Source organism: Nylanderia fulva, unplaced genomic scaffold (assembly GCF_048542155.1).
Source record: "Nylanderia fulva isolate GAGA-0341 unplaced genomic scaffold, ASM4854215v1 Scaffold5, whole genome shotgun sequence".
Lineage (NCBI taxonomy): Eukaryota > Metazoa > Arthropoda > Insecta > Hymenoptera > Formicidae > Nylanderia > Nylanderia fulva.
Window position 1 is genome coordinate 5,700,467 of NW_028190587.1, and position 21,915 is coordinate 5,722,381.

A 21,915-nucleotide genomic window follows, 5' to 3' on the forward strand; every position below is an offset into this window, starting at 1 on the left:
AATTATGATATCTCCAAAAGACATATATATACATATATATATATCATAAAGATTTCTTATACGCCAATTTTGAATAAGGTGTTGTCTGGGTATTTAGTCATCATTTATAATTTATGCAATTCCTAATGTTCAATTTTAACTTGATCAAAAATTAAAATTATATATAGTTTAATTAAATCCAAAAAAATTGACGCAACAGAATAAGTTTATTTACAATCTGTATAGCTTACACACATTTTACAATAAAGGTGCAGAGCTTTCTAATATTATTATATGTACAAGATGTATACTCAAAATAACATGTATATCATAAAAATATATATATACTGCTGAGATTATAATATCTGCCCAATATTATTATTACAATATTATTATAATGTTTATTAAAATAAAAAAATAAGAATTTCGCCGAATTTTTGAAAGAGCTTCTATTATTATTTTAAACATAGTTTCACACTTTTTAATAATCCAATATAAGTCTTTTTATCAGTCAAGAATTTAATAAAGTATTTTTGCTAAAATTTTTGTAAGTCAAGTATAAATTGATGTAATGATAACAATAAATCTGCATTCGCCAAATTTTTACATTTACATATATAATTTTATCAGAGTCTTGATTTAAAATTAAGTAAACATATTTTGATATACGCATGCATTCACGCAACAGATATACAATCATACATATTTTAGTATATTCTACATACATATTATCATATATGTTATTTAACGTGTAACCAAAAATTTTATTAAAAATAATTTAAGTTATAAAAAGTAAAGTACATGCGCGCGCCGAGACAAATCTTACATTATCGAAGGCTCGAAAATCTTTAAGGCCATTTTGTTGAATAATTCAATATCGATTTTTTATGTGTGTCAATATTGTCTTTAATCTATATTTTGTTCAATACGTTAAAAACTCAATACGTGAAAAACATTATTTTTAATATAATCATCTTTTAATATTTACGATAAAAAGTTATTCAATATTTTGTTAAAATTTATTGGAATCTGTTGTTTTCTACTTGCATTAACATTTATATATTAAACATTTGGTATAATTATTAATTCATCTTTTCCTCAACAACTTTTGTTTAGCACCATTGACTATTTTACAACAATAATACTATGATTATTATCATAAAAACTGCTACTCTCTCTAAGAAAAAATAGTTTGCGCATTACAATCATCTGTGATTTTACAAATTTTTATCATAAAATAATAACTCTGTGAGCTTTTAAAATACGTTTATAGAATATAGATATGTGCAGAATGATAGATATCGAGAATTTTGTAAAACTTCGATTTAGCTACAAAAATTGACATACGATTATACAAATGCTATTAAATATTCTTAACAATAACGTATTTCAAGTACAGTAAATGCTAAATGCGTCACATTATTTGTAGTGTGAATAATAAATATACATACGTATATAAAATAATAATGTGTGACAATTTTAAAAAATTCATTGTTTTTGCTATTATTATTTGTCTTGCTTCGAAAATACGCGACTTCAGCATTTAAATGTCACATACACAGCAGTCTTCAAATAAAAAATGGTTATATTTAGCGTATAATTTTGCTGAATTGGGATTTTAATATCATTTGACACATGGAAATAATAATCCATTATTTGTGAAAATAGAAATGATTGACGTAAAATCGTTTTTCGTATACTAATAGCACCGGAAATTACATTACTCACTTTGAATTCTTCTAATAATAATTGTCGCGGATAAATTCGTAATTTCACGTTTGCTTTGGAGCGCATTTAAATGGTTTATGCAGTCGTTCGTTGACGATGTCGATATCAAGCGGAAATCAATCTAAGCAATCTAAGGCAATCGGTCTCTCTAATGACAAGTCGGCTATGCTTTTACTCTCTCTCATAATTTTTCATTTTATTTGCCGAAGATAGCGGCTTTTTGCCGAAATTGCTCTCGCCTCGCCGCTTTTTCCTCTTCCTCTCGTTTTCGTTCTTCCTGTTCCATGCGAATCTCATCTTCGAACTTGGAAGCCTTTCGCAGCTGCTCGATCTGCGAAAAAAAAGCGTTAATCGGAGCACGTGCGAAATGCAATTCGTTCAGGTTACGCTTTCGTGCATGCATTTTTTTCAACGCGAACGACACGCTGAAGTAACTATCTGGGCTTGCCCCATCTGTCATTTGCAATCACATATGTGAATGGGAACCGCATGTGTTGTGTCCGCAACAATGGGACAGGATTTGAAGCTTTTCATATAGACAGGAAATTCCTTATTGTAAAATTATTAAATGATTTGAAATTTTTTACAATATAATAAAGACTATAACGTAATTCATATTAAATATAATATAATATAATAATGAAAGAGTTCAATATAAAGAAGTATAAGCAATAAAAAAGCAAGTTTTAAAGTAAAATCTCTATTAAATATAAAAAATTTTTATAGCAATTAAATATATAAAAATATTTTCTGTTTTTAATACATATTTAAATGAGTCTTAAGTATATCTTTAAACATATGTGTATATATATATATATATATATAATATTTAAATAATCTTTAAAATATCTTTATATATATATATATATATATATATATATATATATGTATTTGCATATACACACGAAAAAAAGCTATTGATTTGAAATCAATATTTATTTCAATAGTGCCATTAATACCATTTGTTTGAAATAGATAATGTTGATTTGCCGTGGAAAAATATTGATTTGATATAAGAAAACAGATAAATATTTACTTGTTTCAAACAAATGGTGTTATTGGCATTATTGAAATAAATATTTACTTGAAATCAATAGCTTTTTGCAGTGTATATGTATATTTAGAGATGGAATTATTTAAATATGTATAAATAAGCGATTTTTTTTTCAATTCTGAAAGAGATATGATAAACAAATATACTTTAGCTTCGAAGAAGTTTTTAGCTCCGGTAACACCAACTTCGTCGACGTCCACTTCAGTGAGTCTGGCCAGCTGGCTCAATCCGGAATCCTGTTCCAACTCACCGGCACGCGCTTTACGATAGATCAGTAAAAACTGTAATGAGATATAACCGTACATTGTAAACACATAAATCAAAGTTATGATACGCATTATACAAGATTAGACCCTAGAGAATCTTAGTCTTTAAAAAAATTAGAAGTTATTCAACTTTGGAGTCGTTTCCCTCAAAAATAAAATTATGTCGCAAATTTATTATTTCGAGAAATTTTGCATATAAAAGATATAAACTTTTTATCTTACAGTTATATAAAAATAATAAAACAAAACCTCGGTTATATATAGCTCTATTTAATTAAGAAATTCTCTGTCATTGGTATTAGGTATAAGTTTGACCATATTTTCTGAAAGAAAATAAAGGACAAACATAATTTTAGAACTTTATTTCAACATGTTTTCAAAAATTCTATGACTATCAAGATTATAAAAAATAAAAAATGAAAAATAAAAGACAGGAAAAGAGTCGATTAAAAATAAAAAAAAGATCTCGTGATTAAAGAAATTGAAAAACTGCAACGTTTAATGAATGTAACACGCATGAGACGAAGAGGAGGAAAATACGTGTCGCGACCGTTTTACGGTAATTCATACCGTGATGAGTAAGAGGAAGGTGAATAAGCTGAGCAAGCTACTCGATTATCATTATCACGCAATGAATCACGGTCGACGAGCAGGGCGAATCGCGCGTATATGCGGATCGATTCGCATGCGGCAGGCTTTGTTTGCGAAATACGGTATCTCACGTCCGATTGTCTTTGCGAGCGTGCATCTCGTATTAAGTCGAGGCACTCTCCTTGGAATGGTACGTGATACTCATGCATCGTGACTTTTTTTTTCCCGCGGATTTGTACGCATTACAGCGTATTGCGTTAAGAGCGAAAGTTTCAGTTTCGCACGCTCTGGTATCCCGCGAACGTGTTGCATCGGTTCAGCATAATTGATCCGTTCTATCGCTAGGCTGGCAATCGCAAGGTTAATCTTCTCTCGATAGTTTCGCACCTAGATACTTGACTGAGAAGAAATGAAATTCAATTCGATGCATTCGCATGCTACCAATAACTTTAAAATTGTTTGCTTATTTTTTTCCACAGAGCATCTAATTTTAGATAGGAGACAAATATTAATAAATATAAAATACTCGAATAAAAAATTTATAAAATATTTAAAATTAAAATTATGATAATTTAGGTGTAAGTTAATTCTTTTTTATGGAAATATATATGTACATATTTTTTTCACTTACAATTAGTAGAACATATATGTATAACAATGAGTATTAACTTCTTAGAATTACGTTTATTGCGCAAAGTTTGTTTATAACGGGAGAATTTTAGTTTCGCACATTTTTTTTACAGCGGAAAGTCTGGTTTGGCAGTTGTTAAAATACTCCATCGTGCAGGCAACCGAAATAGAACGTGCCCTCTCTAACGCATGGCTGTGCCTGGAGAATAAACACGATCGTCGAATACTTCAGTCGGTGAGTAAGTTTAAACACTGCATGGGGTCTACTATTTATACGGATAATATGTTATATACGCGCGTTCACCACAAATAAATCTACGAGTCTGATCAGATTTACGTCATTTAACACTTTGCAAAGAAAAAAAGAATAAAAAGTAGAGCTCAAAATAAGATAAAAATTTTAGTTTTTCAAATAAAAATTTAAAATCATATCTTTTTACATAATATTTTCTTTAATATATAAATTTTAAAGAGAGAAGAGAATCTTTGAAAAATAAAATTAATTTTCCACACAAATTGGTGAATGCTTTTAAAAATAGAATATATTTCCTCTTTGTTATTGTTATTCTTCTTGAAATATCATGCAAAGTGCACATGTTTTTTTGATGATAAGCATAAGACCAAAGCTATACGCAGTGGTCTATTTCCATTGAATACTTTTAACGATCAGAGTTGCGAGAAGCACTAATGATCAGGTTGGTCATAGAGACCATGGGACATATGTTTATGTCGACCACATTCAAAGCCGATAACGCAAAGTATGCTAACCAATGCTATATATTTTCAAACCATTTGCCCCTATGGTATATTTCTCTCTAACAATAGATAACGCAGATAGATATATAACGCAGCTGCTTAACATTATTATAATTCAGCAGCTGCTTAACATTATTATAATTCAGCAATAAGATAAGAGATTTAAAGAAACCTCGAATAAACTGTATGTAAAATATTTTTTTAATAATTTATAAAAAACAATGGATATTCATTCTTTTGCAAACAATTAATTTCGATTCATTAATGAGAGCATATATGAAAAAATATTGTTACCATTTGCATATCAACTTATTTAACTTGTTGAAATGTAATTATTGCGAAATAAAATGAAGAATTAAAAAAAATAATTTTATTCTTCATGTTAATAAAATAAAAATATTATTACAATTAAATAATTTAATTTTATGTTAACGATTTTCTCTAAATATTTTTCTATTTCTTAAAGTATGAAAAATAATTTAATTACTGCATTTGATAGTTCATTTATATTATTTATTACATACAGTTTATTTATATTATTCGAGATGTTAGCGATTTCTCAAATATTCTTAAAAATAAACCAACCTCACGGAAAGATATGCGACCGTCACCATCTTCGTCGACCTCCTGGATCATCGCCTTGAGTCCGAGATGTGTTTGCGGTGCACCCAAAACTTCCATCATTCGTTTTAGTTCGGTGAGATCGAGATAGCCATCGCGTCCATCGTCGAATCTGTAAATATTGACGATTAGAATCAGAATATTTACAAATCAGAAATTTTATTACACAATTTTTCATCCGAAGTGTTCTAAAAATATCACTTTTTCACCTGCAAATATAGGCTTTTTGCTAATAATTTGCTTAACTAATGAAATTAAAGCACTTTAGTTCTAAAATTAAAGTGCGAAAAGAATATTTTATTCACATTTTTTAAGTGATTTTCATAGAGGTAAGTATCTATCCAAGTTGTGTCTTTGAAAATATTATTTGATAGTAAAACTCTCGAGTAACTATATATATCGAAGATATGATAAGATATAGTTAATGCGGTTAAGGCTAATCTATTCTGCTGACTGGTGAATTTTATTACCGACCTCCTTTCTAGGCTTAAAGTAGAGTGCATTTTTAAGTGATTGACCCATCAATAAATCATTGCTATGACGCTGGTCAATGAGACGCCCAGCTAAAAACGTGTCGCACATATATTGTAGTCTGTTGCTTCTGGTCAATCGTGATACCGCGTACAATTTAATCACTGGTCATTAAACGCCGTTGCACGAAGGTTGTAAGAGGAAGAAAAGAATTCGGGACACTGTCATTAGTGACGAACGAGTTGCGATTATCAAACAACTCGGTATAGAGATTGTTTCAACCTATGCTGTACAGAAATAGTCTCTTTTATTTTACGAAACTCAAGAAATTATTATGGTGAGATAGAAAATGACACAAGTCTCTTAATAAAATTTGTTGCATTAACTCAATGATTCCATGAAGTAAACACTGGAGATGTCAACCGTGATATCGATTAAAGTTGATGCAACATAGTTATAAATAGCACGACCAGTAGTTTTTGTTAAAATTGAGTTATTATATTAAAATTTTAATAATGATAAAGTTTTAATAATGATAAAGTTTTGTCTAACATAGATCGTAAAAAAATTATTTAATAAGAAAAAAGTTGAAGGAAAATCGAATAAACTAAAGCTAATTGACGTTGATGCATTTAATTTTAACACTGAATATCATTCGATAAAATTCCAAATATATTCAGCTACATGAGATTTTTACGATTATTTTTATTTTAAGTTTTGTTCATATCATGTATCATAAAAATTGATGTTGTCTTTTTTCTGCATAAAAATTCTAGAAAAAGAAATTAATTAGAAATAATGATTTTAATTGGAGAAAATGATTATAGATTTTCTTCGGAACAGACCAGCAGTTAGGTGACAGTTACATTCTTCATAATCGAGATTGTCTTAACTCGGTCGTCATTAACATTCGCGACTTTCTTCACATTTATTACTAAGCCAACGTCTCGTTGGCCGCAATGTACAAGGTAGAACATTTAATAACTAGAACGTCTCTCTTGTAGAAAGCGCATGAAATAGGTTGAACAAGATATTTATCTGTAGAAAAATTTGCATTTTTTATTCTTCGCAACTTTAATCCAGCAGATTTAAAAGATTTTGCCAAATTTGATTCGTCGATCTGTTTCAGACTTTCCGTAGCCGATGACTTATAAACTTGTAGATTTATGTATGCAAATATCGTGTCGTAAAAACTTCGGTCCAGAATAATCGTACACGTTACAATGAAGGCACCGTTGTTTGAACTTTATTACGCGTTGTTTCGCATACGTCATATAAATGCAAAAAGCGGAAATGATTTATTCTGATGGTAGTTATGACGTCGCGCAATCATCGAAAATAACTGCCTAACTGTTTGACATTATTAATTTCGCTCTCGTGTCGCGTGGAAAAATGTAGGCGTTAGCTAAAGGTTAACTGGATCACGTTCACGGTTATGTTAGAAACAATGAGCCGCAATTTTATATGCACAATTCTCGTGGAAAGGACCCCTCCATGAGAGATACTCGGCCGAATGTGCTACCGTGAGATGAAATCAATCCGATTGAAATTAATTTATATTCAAATTAAACATGTGACGTGATATGCGATGTTATATTTACATTACATTTTAGCATTATTAGATAATTATTAAATTACTAGTTTAACTATTTTAGCTTCAAGTATGGAATTTATACAGAATTAATACAGAAATGTTATATTATTAATTTAATTATATTATTATTTATTATTATAATTAATTATATTATTTAATGATTCATCAGTAATTAATATAGAATTATTAATAGTTTTTTAAAAAAATTGAATCGTGAAAAGTTTATTTAATGTCCAAATTTTATAGAACATTTAAAGAATATTTGATATTTAACATTTAATAATATTTGTTAAATTTCAAAATATTCAATTTATTAATAATTGAATAGGTATATAATTATTTCGTGATGCCTATATCTCTGTATCAATCTGTATTTTCTAATTATCGGAGAACGTTTAGACGCGTCGAAAGTGAAAACGTAGGGAAAACGTGGGAATGATTGGCGATATTCAGATTCGCGAAATCTCTCGACAGGACGTCAACTTTAGTTCGCCGGAAACTCGTGAAATCGCTTTCCGTGTAAGGGATGGAAAGTGTTAAGACATGGAATGGTATGCTTTCCAACATGTCAATACGATTTCGAGAAGTGGATAAAATTGAATTCTGTATTCCTTAGTTTTTTGATGTATCGAAATATCCGAAAGAATCAATTTTTATATAGGTACTCGAAAAAAGACTAAAAATAGATTTATTCCTGTCCAATTTTTTAATAATACGTTTGAAAATGATATATAATTTTTTAAAACTGTAATTATTGTAATTATATACTCGGGGAATCTCTCTACTAGTCTCTCTCATAATTGCTCTCTATTCTATAGAGAGCAATTACGTTATTTATATATAACAGATTATTATCGATATAATTACATATATATAACCAAATTAAAAAACTATTTATAAAATTTAGATAAATAAATGAATCTGTCTATAGAATAGAGAGCAATTACGTTATTTATATATAACAGATTATTATCGATATAATTACATATATATAACCAAATTAAAAAACTACTTATAAAATTTAGATAAATAAATGAATCTATTTTTCCAATCAACGTGAATAATGGATTTTGATGAAAAACGACATAATTCTCCAAAAGGAAAAATAAGGAAAATATTTAATCATTAAAGTTTATCTGTAGAATATAATCAACAAAATTCATTCAAGCGCATTTGAATTGTTCGTCACATGTCTGGTTATAGCTCTCATGATTTTATCTGCCTGAAATATATGTGTATTTCTGCTAGAATCTTAATAAAGCAAGACTTAAAAAAATCGCTATTCTGCCGGCATTTTCGATCTAAGATCGTTAAAGTGCAGAAGAGCAGAACGTTAAAGGGAATTGCTTCCGCATTAGTTAACGACGTTACTGCGAGGCACCGGAAATTGAAGCGGTGTAGGCGAGAAAATACCTGGACGATAAATCCTTCCAATCAGGAAGAATTATTTTATTGAAAGGATCAATATTTGCCTGCATTTCGCTACATCTAGTAATCAAACATGAGCAAAAATCTTTGTGTTATTCAGTTCTACAAATACACATTCCTCGTGTTGATACAAAACGTAATTTTTGTGGCAAAAATTGCAGCAATGTTGCATTCAATAGTTAATATTTTAAGATTATTTATAACTTGATATTTTTTTCTGCCAATATATAAAACATTAAAATAAGTTGTGTCAAAATATTTTTATCTTTTGTCTTTTCATAAAATTTATAAAAAAATTAAATACTTAAATATTGATAATTGAGAGAATAGATGAGAAAAATATACTTAATAATTTTTTTTTAAATTGTGTGTTCTCCAATTTCCTGATTTTTCTACAGATATTTATCTACTAAATATTAACAATTGATAGTTATAATTTTTTTCTTTTTCTGTTTCTTTCGTCCGTTTTCAAAGTTTAGAAAAAATTTAAAGAAAAAAAACAGGAGAACATCGAAGATAGATTCTATTAAAAAATCAGCACTTTTATCAATAATGTTCACCTGTCTATTTTAGTCAATAAATTTTCGATAATCTAAAATAGTTTTTTGCTGATTACACAATGTCTCAAATCATTACTAATGATAAATGATTTATTGTGAATATATAAATTCTTATAAAAATGAGATTTTTATGAATTGCTTTATGATTAAGTATTTAAGTGAAAATTAAATGTATTATGTGATTTTATTTCCGACTCTGAACATCTCCATTTTTGATATCACTTTACTAATGATTCGATATCTGATTGATTATTATTGCAATCACGTTGCTGAGGCTCTGTCGAAATCACTTCTCGTCAGACGGTTTTAATCAATTGAGTGAAACGCTTCAATCAACATGAATTGTATTGAGGCGCTGATGCAATGCATTGAATGTGCCATGGATTTGAATGACTTTATGAAAGTTAATAATTAAGAATTGTATACATTGTGTGAAAGTGCTAGAATAAATTTATTGTTGGGGGGATACGTTTTTTTTTCATTTTAGAAACTTAAACGTGCTGTCATCAGAGATCTAATAGATCACATTCTAAAACGAAAAAAAAATTACTTTTTAAATATTTATTATTATTATTTAGTGAATAAGAAACAAGCATGGTTATTTTTTAGATACACAATTTAATTTGGAAATAAATTGTGTTGCTCGTAAAAGTAGACGGAGCGTTTTAATCTTGTCTGATTTTCTCTTTCTTTCTTTTTCTAATTACTACAATGTCGTAGATACGTAATTAGATCGCGACGTAACGATGCCGATGTGTGTTCCTCATCTCGTTATCGCGAAATCGCGATCGTTCCGTTTCGGACCGGCTCGACAGTTCGTTTTCGTTTCGTTTCTCCTTTGCGATTCCTTTTCCAGGAGTAGTCTGGAGAAAACCGGGTCAAGGTGACGCGCAGTGATCCCGATTTACCCTTGTTGTCCGAGATCGATACGGTAGAATTTAGTCCTTCACGAGAAACGACGAAGAATATTTTGACGAATTTACGATGCGAGGAAAAAAAATAGAAATTATCCCTCCTTGTCCTCGTCTTTGTCCTTATCCTCGTCGAGGGCGAGGACAAGGACGAGGACGAGGATTATACGTGCTTTTTTCGCATTATTGAGATTTAGGATCCTTTTGTGTCTGCGATTTTCTGGTGAATAATTTGAGGAAAACCTGAAATATTTTTTTACGGAATTTTTCTATTGTAATCGTAAAATCGAACTGAAAATAATGCTGCTTCAGTGAAACTGAAAACAATGGCCCCATTTAAAAGGAATAAAATATATTTTCTTGATCTGTACTTGTTCTGTAAATTTTAACACAGATATTTCAATACTTCAATATATTTTTTATTAACTATTCCCCTCTTTCTTTCTCTCTTAGAAATTACAAGCGATAAGTGTTGATTTTATGTGTGAAGTGAAGTTGTCTCGAATAATAAAAATTAAGATTAACTTGACGTTCTACATCTATTCTAAAAACTTTAAGATTTTAATAATTAATTAACATCCTTTTTCTTAATTATCACAAGTGTGACAAAAATACTGTTTTCTAGTAAGGTAAAAATTACTTTTTCTTTTTAAATACAATCGGATTTTCTTCCCATTTTAAGTTTTCTTTTGAATAATTAATTAGTAACTTTTCTTTCGAAAAATATAGGACTGATTTAATGTGTGAGATTGCAAGAAAGAAAGAGTTTATATACAGTGTGCAGAAACTAGAATTCTGCAAAGTTAAAGGAATCTCATCGTGCATTGTGAGCCGTGGAAGAATTTCCTAAGCAGGGATAAATGTCGTTCGTGAAATGTTACGTCTTTTCCCATCAATGAAACATTATTTAAAATGTCTAGCGGTGTTGGTGATAGGAATACCGAGTTCATCGTTGTTGAGCCGAGTCGTAGAATAAATTCTTATGCCGTTTATATATTCGGGACGCGCGATTTCTTCGAGAAATAACGGTTTGTCATGCCGACGGAAGCATCTACGAATTTTTTTTCGTTTTTGAAAAAGGAAAATGTGAAAAAAGATTAAAATGAAAAATGCCTAAAAATATTTTTAAAATTTCGCAAAATATTTCCACACAATTATTAAATGATTAAAAAATAATCCGCACTGAAATAAAAATATTTCTCGTGAAAGCATTCTGGAAAAATATGAAATATTTCGAAATGCTATTTTCTGTCTTCCGGAAAGTGTTCATTATATTGTACGCGGAGATATCGATTCCAAGAGTACATATCTCAAATGCATATATGCATTCACCTACTTAGCAACGAAAGGGTTAAGGTCATCGTTTTGCCATACGCGGTATAAAGTGAATCGATCACATCTCACTGCGGTATCATTGTGACGGAGAAAGTTAAACACGCTGCATTCAATCAAGCCGTAGAAATCTCGACTTTCGACCTCGTACGAGTCACAGTGCACTTTGCGATAGGAATTTCTCGATAATAGTATAAATGCATTTTCTCTCAGTAAGTTTTCTATCTCGTCCAAAAAAGTGTGGGTGCTACTATACATCATTAAAAATACACATATTATTAAAGAATGCATACAATACATAGGAATGAATTTCTAAAAGAGAAGAAATAATATACAATTATTTAGTATTGAGTCTCCTATTGTTTTTGTGTTGTAAATTAAATTTACTAAATTAATGGGACCAATCTACTGCGCTGATTATACAGGATGGAAAAAACAACCGGAAGGGACACCGGATGTCACGTTGACTTCCGAACTCTTTAAATTAGTTACGGGATCAAATTTAAACAGTTAATTGAGATGTGAGTCTTCGGTCTACGACCTAATTGGAGGGTCAACCAGGGGTCCGATTTCGGAGCCCCTCTAAAGAGCTTCCTGTAGATCTCCGTAGCAAATTTCTCGAGAGATTGGCACATCCAGTGCAGATATTTTCGACTGTGATTTGTGTTTGATATACAGGAAGTGTTGGATAGATAACAACCTACGTGGTATGCATCCGAGTATATTATCGCGTGTCGTTAAATTAAAATCACAGTCAGACGTTGTGTATATTTAGTTTTGCAAATGATATAGCGGTTCTCTTTCTGTCTGGCTAATGAATGTATCAAGTTACTGATTAAGAGAAGAATTATTTTGGTTCGATTTCTATTAGGAGAATCAGAAGATGCCACAAATTCCGCGATAAATCGTGATAAGAAAGGTTGATATTTTTGTTTTGTCGGGCTGAGAAATGCTATCTTTTTTTTACCGCATACAAAATAATAAATATTCTAAGTGTCCATTAGTCGATATAAAAATTACGAGAATATTAACGAGATTTTTAGAGCATTTTAATGAGTAATAATTGAGAATAAATGTTTACCGGTAACTTTAACGCGTTATACATTAAATTCACATATTATTCTGCACTTACTTATAAACGCAACATCACTTCGATACTTAAACATTACGACTTTGATCGACTTTTCCTCTCTGTTTAAATACCCGTAAGGCGAAAATTTCTCAATAACGGCACGAGAGTTTCTCTGTCGCCCGCAGCGCGCACGTGCGTATGTTGCGTGGATGTTGCGATACGTCATCCGGAAGGACCGATGATTGTTGTTCGTTTATGTCGCGCGTTTGTCCAAGAAGTCGTCCTTGTCTTTTAGCTGCGAAACCGGTTGCGTTTGTAACCTCGGGTCTCTCGATAAATCGTAAGAACACGACGACGTATTTTCTCCGAAATATCTGCATTCTTCGCTTCGATATCCACAGCTTCGGCTTAATATCTAATGCTCAATCTTCGAGCAAGATCCCGTTAAATTCTCTGAAAATCTCACTTAATCTTTCATTAACATTTTTTATGTATCTACTTTAGCGATTAATAATGATTACGCTAAGATATCCGTAACTTCAAGAATTTCTTATTTTTTCATCAATTTAATTTTATTAATTCAAAGTAAGTAGGTTGCTTGCCAGTGAAAATTAAAATCAAGGTTGATATTCTTAAAACGACCAACTGGCTAAAAATATTTTATTTAAATTCTTCAGCTTTCGACCCTGAATTGGGTCCTTTTCAAAGGTTTAATAAATCGGAGGTTTGAAGAGGACCCAATTCAAGGTCGAAACGTACTGAAGAAATAAAATATTTTTATCATTATTAGCCAGTTGATCATTTTAAGAATATCAGCCTTGATTTTATTTCTTCAGTTCTTTTTTTCGATTGTTTATCGTATTTTCCCTGGGAATAATTTTCGACGAAAAACGAGTGTTTTTTGACATCTATTCTGACATATTGTCTATACATACTGTTTTGAAGATTTATTAACGAAAAGAGAAAGAGAGAGAGATGTAATTTTCCGATGAAGGAGCGCCGAGAAAGGAGAAAATCGCAGAGACGTGGAGAATCGCATGCTTGGTCATTACGAAACCGCGAACGTCGAGAGATTCGTGACGTGCATTTCTTCGAGAGAAGAAACGCAAGAGAACAGACGACCTCGGGGTCCCTGCGGGCCTCCTGCCGGGTCCCCTCCACCACGATTCTTGGCATCTATGCCCTTTGTGTCTCGGAGTAGGCAGGTATTTCGGAGTCAACCTGGTAGCAGGTTTGACAACGCGGCTGAAGAACAGGGTGACTGTCTTGATGCTCAGGTATACCTTCGCAGATATTGCGAGGAACGAACACACAAAAGGAGACAGACATACATTTGTTTTTAAATTCTTTATCTTTTGTTAAAAACAGGTAATGATCAATAAATCAACTAAATTTGTGTTCAATTTATCACATGTCCCAAACGGTCCACAGAAATTTTTGTGTTAATTTAACGTAATATGGATATGTTAAATGGAGAAAATAAATGCAAAACTTCAAGTAATTTAAAATAAATTTTATGTAAAAATTAATTAAAAATATGTTAATTTTAGATTTTATTATCCTCACTTATATTATAAAATAAAAAATTAACATTTTTTTCTGTAAATTTTAACAGATAAATCTTGTCATTAAAGCAGAACATATTTATTGTGTAAAATTAAAAATAGATGCACATTGTGTTATTTTTACATCTTTTTTCAATTGTTTTAATAATTTAACATTTAAGTTTAATTAACACAACAGCAATATATTTAAGTTAAATTAACACATAAATTTTTCTACTGTGTAGGAGAGTGAAAACTGTAGTTAACATTCGATTATGATGTATTTTTGGTAGTCGACTATTTGGTTTGCGATAAGTGCGTGATTAATTTTGCTATAATACTCGAATGATATGTTTCCTGGCTTTTGTGACATAGTTTGTTATCGCATAAAAGACGGGTGTGATCGAATGATAGCAGTGATGATAGCGGAATGTTGTCAGATTAATGATTAGAAAATCTCGGCGACATGAGAATATCTTTTATTTCCAACCACAGGGATTCGTAAAGAGAGTCTAACGAAGACATTCGACACGCAAGAGAAATTGTACACTGGGTCATGTAGACAACAAAGCTTATTAATGGAAAATATCGCGTGCAGCTCAACAACGCAGTTGCACAAAATTAGCAAACAGAGATTGAATCTGACACATTTCAAGCTCGATCGAGCTGACTCGTGTATACTAATTAAACTTTCTTTTATCGACATCCTCTTCATTATCTAATATTATTTATATTATCTTTATTCATATTATTCGGATAGCACATGTCATAAATGAAATTGATAGTATGAACAATATGATGCAAATGTAATATAGCATTATATTATGAGCAAGAATAATTATAAGCAAAATAAACAGATATAGTATCTGTTATCTAGATACATCACAGATATATAGGCATCACGATATACAAAAAAATATATGTAGATAAAACCTTACCTTTTCAAATTATGCACTATATTTAAAAAAGGCAGTACTTAAAGAAATATGTCATGACGCACCGAATGAATGGTTGAAAGAGTGATAATGATCGTTATGTCAGCGATAGCGATATCATTGTAAAATAAATTTGCTTACAATCAGGCGAGTCTATTGATTCTAAAGTATTTGTCGTTAACGATTTGCGAATGTTTTATTCCAATGACGATAAATCTTGTAACATGAAAAAGAATTTATCTTCATCTGATTATATTACGTGTATCTTATTCCAGGCTGACTTGTAAAAATAAGCAGCTAGACAGAGTGCGCCTATTAAGTTGATAACACTATATATAGCTCGAGTATTTAACAGTTGGAGGTCATTTTCGCGACTGCCTTTTCTTCGTGTCATAAAAGCATATTTTTTTACGTACTTATTAGAAAAGTAAACAGAAATTTCAAAGTTCTGAAACATTTTATATAGCGTATATGAAATATACACAAAATCTATATCTATATACATATATAATAATATAGTATATTTATAATTTATATAATTATTGTTTTAATTAAAATAAATATTCAGTGATAGAATATATACTTATACATATTTACGTTAATATATACTATTTATTTTGCATTATTAATATACTCTGATATAAAATAATAATCCATTACTTTCTAAAAAATATCTTTCATCTCAGAAAAACTCTGTTAATTTCACAAATCCCATTTTAAAATAATAAAGTTAAGCCTTGAGATGTTAAACACAGTTGGCTCCGGCTTATCATCACTGATATTTTTCAATTGCATTAACGCGCGTAAATAAGAAATTAAAAAAGGCACTCTCACCTGTTGAAGGTCTGCTCGTATTGCTTGATCTCGCGGCGGGACAACTCGTGAAACTCGGTGTAAACATTTACAAACTTGTACTGCTTCTTCACCTCTTTGCCCTCCTCAAGTTCGTCGTTGATCCTTTGCCGTCTGTTGAGCAGGTTACTGAGTTCGGCGTCCGCTGGCATGATTCTCTCGATATTTCTGAGCCCTGATTAAATCTTGGCCAACAAATTGCCAGGAATTCGCGTAAAGCGTGTGAAATCTTCCCCAGCCACTTATCGAAAATTTAGCACGCAATTATCGCGAGTCAACGAAAACGAGTAAAAGCCGTACGGTGGACGGGAAAGAGACGTACACCCGCAGAAAAATTTGGTTCGCACGCTGCGGCGAGCCCGCATGTACTGACGCGGCGCAGAGCGTAGGAGCTACTAGTAGTCAGCTCAGATCAGTGCCGTATCTGCTCGGGGTCTGTCTCTCAGGCAAATATCTTTCTTCCAGTTTATTTCAATTTTCAAAAGATGTATCTCACATTATCCGAAAAGAGCCGCTTTCAAAGGAATAATGTGAGATACATCTTTGGAAAATTGAAATAAACTGGAAGAAAGATCATAGATTATTTCTATTTAAACTGTCAAACGTTTCAACGTGACAGTTCGCGGTTTTCATCTTGCATATATATGCATTTTTTTATTTAACATATTTTAGGGCAAGTATTTAATATATGTATACAAAATGCAACTATACAATTTATATAGTTTGTATAATTTATGTTATTATTTTTGTATGGTTTTCTAGCTGTAAGGGTTGCTATTTTTTTACAGGAAACTAGGAAATAATAGTATTAAGGAATTAAACAATTTAGAACAATTAATAAAATAATACAGTAATAAAGTAGCAAAGCAAAATTATGTTTGCATGTTTTACGCTCTTGTATAAAGACGTCATCCGGTTGTTACAACATCTGACGCCATCCGGGGTTCAAAATCGATATACACGAACGTCTGGCATTCGTATTTTCTCTCGTTCTCTTTCGACAAAAGCACGCCGACCGTGAAAATGTATCATTTGCAGTTACATTGTCATTACATGTGCAGTTATGGACTATGAATATAATATGGGAAACTGGCAACGAGAACAACAAAAACAATACTGTTCTCGCATCTAGGTCAATTTAAATTTATGTAGACTTGATGAATTTTCTAAAAAAATATATTATTTAAATCAAGTATTTTAAAAGTATTATAAAGTAAATTATTATTATAAAATAAATATTAATTGTAAATGTCAAATAGAAATTTTATAATAGATGCATAGGTATATATTTTTTTTAATTATTTGTCAAAATTAAATATATATATTTTTTATATTTAAAAAGAAAGTTGAAGTACAAAATATTATAATGCTTTACAATGTTTATATTGTTTTTCTTCTGTAATTTATAAAATCAAAATCTTTTACCAACAGTCGGAAATTATGAATTCTTTGCTATAATCATCTCGAAACTGACATGTGCTGCAATTGGTATTATCAGAGTGAAGCCTGAAAGTGGCTGTTCAGGCGTTTTTCGTAGGATACTTACTAACAAGCCTTATTTAGTATTTGCGTAGCCTTAAAAGCCATTGAGTTCCATAACTCAACATAATGAGTGAGCCTTCAAGAATGAGGAAATAATTCAAATCGTAGAAAAAGAATATGTAGATGTTAGTTAAATCACTATCTTTGTCAGAGATTCGGTAATTAGTTGATTTATCTCGTTGTGGCCGATGCTGTAGTTTGCTAGGTTTATTCTCTTTCTCTTTTATCTCTTCGTTTACTTGTTAAATATATGTTAAACTATGTTTCTATTTTTATGATTTTATGATTTTATTTTTTTAAATTATTGAAACTATGATCTGTATATCTGTATAATACATTTTATATGTATAGCATTATACAGGGCATTTCAGAATCCATAAAACAACACTTCGAAAACATACAAATACATAGAAAATAATATACTGCACATATGTTGAAATTATAAATTTTTATACATGAGATATGCTCTATCCACAATTTATAAATGTAGAGCAAACTTGCATAAATTAGCAATATAAAAAAATGTAATTACATAATTTTGACCTACTATATAATTAGTTTAAAAAATAAATATATATATTATTAAATAAAATATAACATTCCACAAAAAGATTTTTATTTCTTTTTTAATTATGATATTAAATTATATTTTGCACATGGACAGATAGCAACGGATAGTTTGTAATTGTATAAGATAAAAAGAAATATTTACCATATAATATACTATATAATTTTTCTATCTCTTCTTAAGTTTTTTCCTCATGTTCAATTTGTTCTAAACTATTTAAGTAATTACATTACAAGTTGCGAGAGCAACTTTCTAGATGAATAATTTGTTTAGTTGCAAATGCAATAATAGAAATAATTGTTATACAGGAAATTGTAATGTCTGCGCGTACGGGATAATATACTTTAATAGTACCTATGTCTCGTTGCATATCATTATAGAAACTCTTATCGCAGGAAACTATAAACGATAAATATGTACACGGAAAGAAAGTGCGTTATATTAGAAAATGATCGTCTGTAATGTATACAAATCATCTCTTTCACCCCTATGTTGCGACGAACTATTTCTGACTTTTAATATTCTGAAAATTTTTCCGTCTCGAGACAAAAGCATTTATCTACGATAACACCGACGACGACATACAATTTCTTATGATAAAAAAGCTGTTATTAAGACATAAACTCAATGTATGCCACGATAATCGAGATATAGGGAGCTACTGACAAGGAATAATGCATATACTTCCAGTGTCATTTGCTCTGTTCACTTACACCGGCTATTGGAGACCGGTGCATTTTCCTGTCAACTCGTGGAAATATTGGTTGTACAATCTTTACTCCGTTTGCATGTTCACTTTATTACAATTATTTGTGTTCTACGGTATTGTTGACACTTTTGTCGCGTCGACGAGCTTACAGGAATTCATAGACAAGTGTTCTTTGTTGCTTTCGTGCTTTGGCGTTTCTTGCAAAATCGTGCATCTTTTTATACGTCGCGAAAAAATTATTGAACTGGACAAGATGTTATTAAAGGATAATTGTATTCCCAGAGATATAGAAGAAAGATTGATTAAACAAAAATTTGATCGACACGCGAGGTAATTGTGAATAATTATGATAATAAAAATAATTTTATTAATAATTGTATATAATTTTTTTTCTTTCTTTTTCTATTCTTGTTTTTATTCGCAAAATAATTTTTTAAAAGTATCTGATACATTATAAAGTCTTTTCACAAGGTAGACTTTTTCTTTTTTTTGTTTATTTTTAATTTATACAGTTTTTAAGTAATTTATATAAATTTGTTTTCAATAATTTAAGAAAATTTAATTATATTATATGCATATGTAAATATAAATTAAATTTTTTAGATTTATTTTAAAAGCTAATAATTGATAAAAAAAATTATAGACAGATCACGATTGCCTGCGAGATCCTCAATGAATCCTGCGCAATGTGTGCAACTTTCGTGCAATTTTACATATTTCTGAAAACGCGCACCTTACCTGTGTATAACTGGGCGCCCTTCGATCTATCATCGATATATGTCTTCTTGCCTATGTTAATATTCCAATGTGTAGTTTTGTGCCTTTGCGCCAATTGTAGTGTCGCGCACGAGACTCTAATTTCCGGTATGATGATTCAAACTTGCGCACAATTCGAAATTCTGTGCCATCGTGCTCATATATTACCGGCGTTGCTGACAGAAGCTGAAAAGAATAGTCAGTCAGACGAGGATCTGATAGTACGCGAGAAAACAATCATTCGCGATCTAATATATCATCATATTTACATTTATAAGTGAGTATTTATGGCAATTAAAAAGATAGGAAGAGAATTTTAATCCCTCGTAGTTATATATTATTCGCACTACTTTTAATGATAAAAATATACATATTTATTAAATTGTTAATTATATTTTTACGTAATTAATATAACTTAATTAATCGAGTTTATCAATTGAATATTATCGTGCTATTTAATTTGTCCGCTTGCTCTAATTAGTTTTCTTAGTTAACTTTATATATATATATATATATATATATATATAGAATAAATTATTTAATAATTTATGGAAATAATAACAGAAACTTTATATAAACCTACAGATTCGCACGCATGGTCAATGCAGTTTTTACAGTGATAATGTTCGTTCAATTTTCTCTCATCTCTTTAGTCCTCTGCATGAGTGTCTACACATTATCTACAATGACATCATTATTCAACCTCGATTTTGCATACATATTTTCTTATTTGTGCTCCATGCTCACTCAAATATTTCTTTATTGCTGGTATGGCAACGAATTGACATTAAAGGTAGAAATCTATTTTTAGATGTTATTGATGCGTAACTGCATCTATATATTTATTTTTTTTTATTTCAAACACTCAGGACATGATACTATAAATCCTTATTTAATTAGAATATAGTGTTTCAAATTAAAGTGATTATAAAATGTACTAACAATTATTTACAATTATTCATTATTATTCGATGATATTGGTTATTATAATTTTAATATTCCTTCTTAATTATCAAAACATAAATTTAATTTTTTCTTTAGAGAAATAATTAAGTGGTTCGATAGTATTTTTTAGTTTTTCAAATTTACATGTATTTCATTCTAATTACTTTAATAATTATTTAATAAATATGTAAAATTTGAAACATTAAAAAATAATTTTACAGCTAAAAGGAGGAGGAAATTGAAAAAAGTAGTTTTGAAAATAATATTACGTCGAAATTTTTAATTAGTACATATGTTATATTAATTAATTAATAATGATTATTTCAATTAATTTCTCATAGAGTACCGATGTCGGCACTGCTATTTATGAGATGGATTGGACGACTTTAAGAGTCCGAGTAATGAAAGATCTTATGATAATAATGGTACGTGCTGGTAAACCTGTTAAAATGTCGAGTGGTTACTTGGTTACTTTAACCACCGAATCTTTTATGAACGTTAGTATCCAAAATTAGATAAAATTAATGTTAAAATTCTAACAGTAATAATTAATAAGCGAATCATCTTATCTGCAGATTCTCAAACTATCTTACTCGGCGTATAATTTCTTAAAAGGTTAAATGGAACAAAAATAGCAGGCTGAATGTATAGATTTTCAGTCATGTATTGCCTATATTTAGGTAATACTAGTTCTAATATAAGATAAGAACAAGTCATTAAATGTATAGTCATTTAATTTTAATCACGCCATTTTTTATGTTCAGGAATTTTAAGATATCTTTTTCTCACTTTAATTTAAATTTAATTAATCAAATTTAAAATATTTCTTATATATAATATATTTAAATAAAAATTATAATTTAAAGAGAACAATAAGTTACATTATTCGCACTATTTTTCTATTATGATTTTTATATAATAACTTGTATAATACTGCCAAAGAATTTGATTCTGAATTTTGCAATATTCTATATACGTATAATACGAAGAAAAGTGTCATGTGATTAATAAAAAAGACACATTAATGCATTTCTTAGTTTTTATGTATTTTTGCAGTCTAATATTTGGATT

The 21,915-nt window shown here is 30.0% G+C and overlaps 3 protein-coding genes across 3 annotated transcripts in view; 2 read left to right on the forward strand and 1 right to left on the reverse strand.

Moving 5' to 3' along the window:
- LOC114941624 (uncharacterized) overlaps positions 1 to 21,915 on the forward strand; it is a 39,608-nt gene that overhangs the window by 647 nt on the left and 17,046 nt on the right. The window contains exon 3 of the mRNA XM_085486962.1: positions 4,362 to 4,483. The gene's annotated coding sequence lies outside the window, so the exon portion shown is untranslated. The remainder of the gene's footprint in view (positions 1 to 4,361; positions 4,484 to 21,915) is intronic.
- Positions 188 to 16,704, reverse strand: Swip-1 (EF-hand domain-containing protein D2 homolog Swip-1). The gene is made up of 4 exons (XM_029316642.2): positions 16,307 to 16,704; positions 5,590 to 5,737; positions 2,908 to 3,042; positions 188 to 2,038 (listed from the first exon to the last, which is right to left on the reverse strand). Exons 1-4 carry the CDS (start codon positions 16,474 to 16,476, stop codon positions 1,904 to 1,906), a joined length of 588 nt encoding a protein of 195 aa, XP_029172475.1. The 5' UTR covers positions 16,477 to 16,704; the 3' UTR covers positions 188 to 1,903.
- On the forward strand, positions 18,795 to 21,618 carry LOC114941623 (putative odorant receptor 71a). The gene is made up of 5 exons (XM_029316645.1): positions 18,795 to 19,473; positions 19,787 to 20,176; positions 20,485 to 20,692; positions 21,186 to 21,341; positions 21,420 to 21,618. The coding sequence occupies exons 1-5, from the start codon at positions 19,109 to 19,111 to the stop codon at positions 21,462 to 21,464; spliced, it is 1,164 nt and encodes a 387-aa protein (XP_029172478.1). The 5' UTR covers positions 18,795 to 19,108; the 3' UTR covers positions 21,465 to 21,618.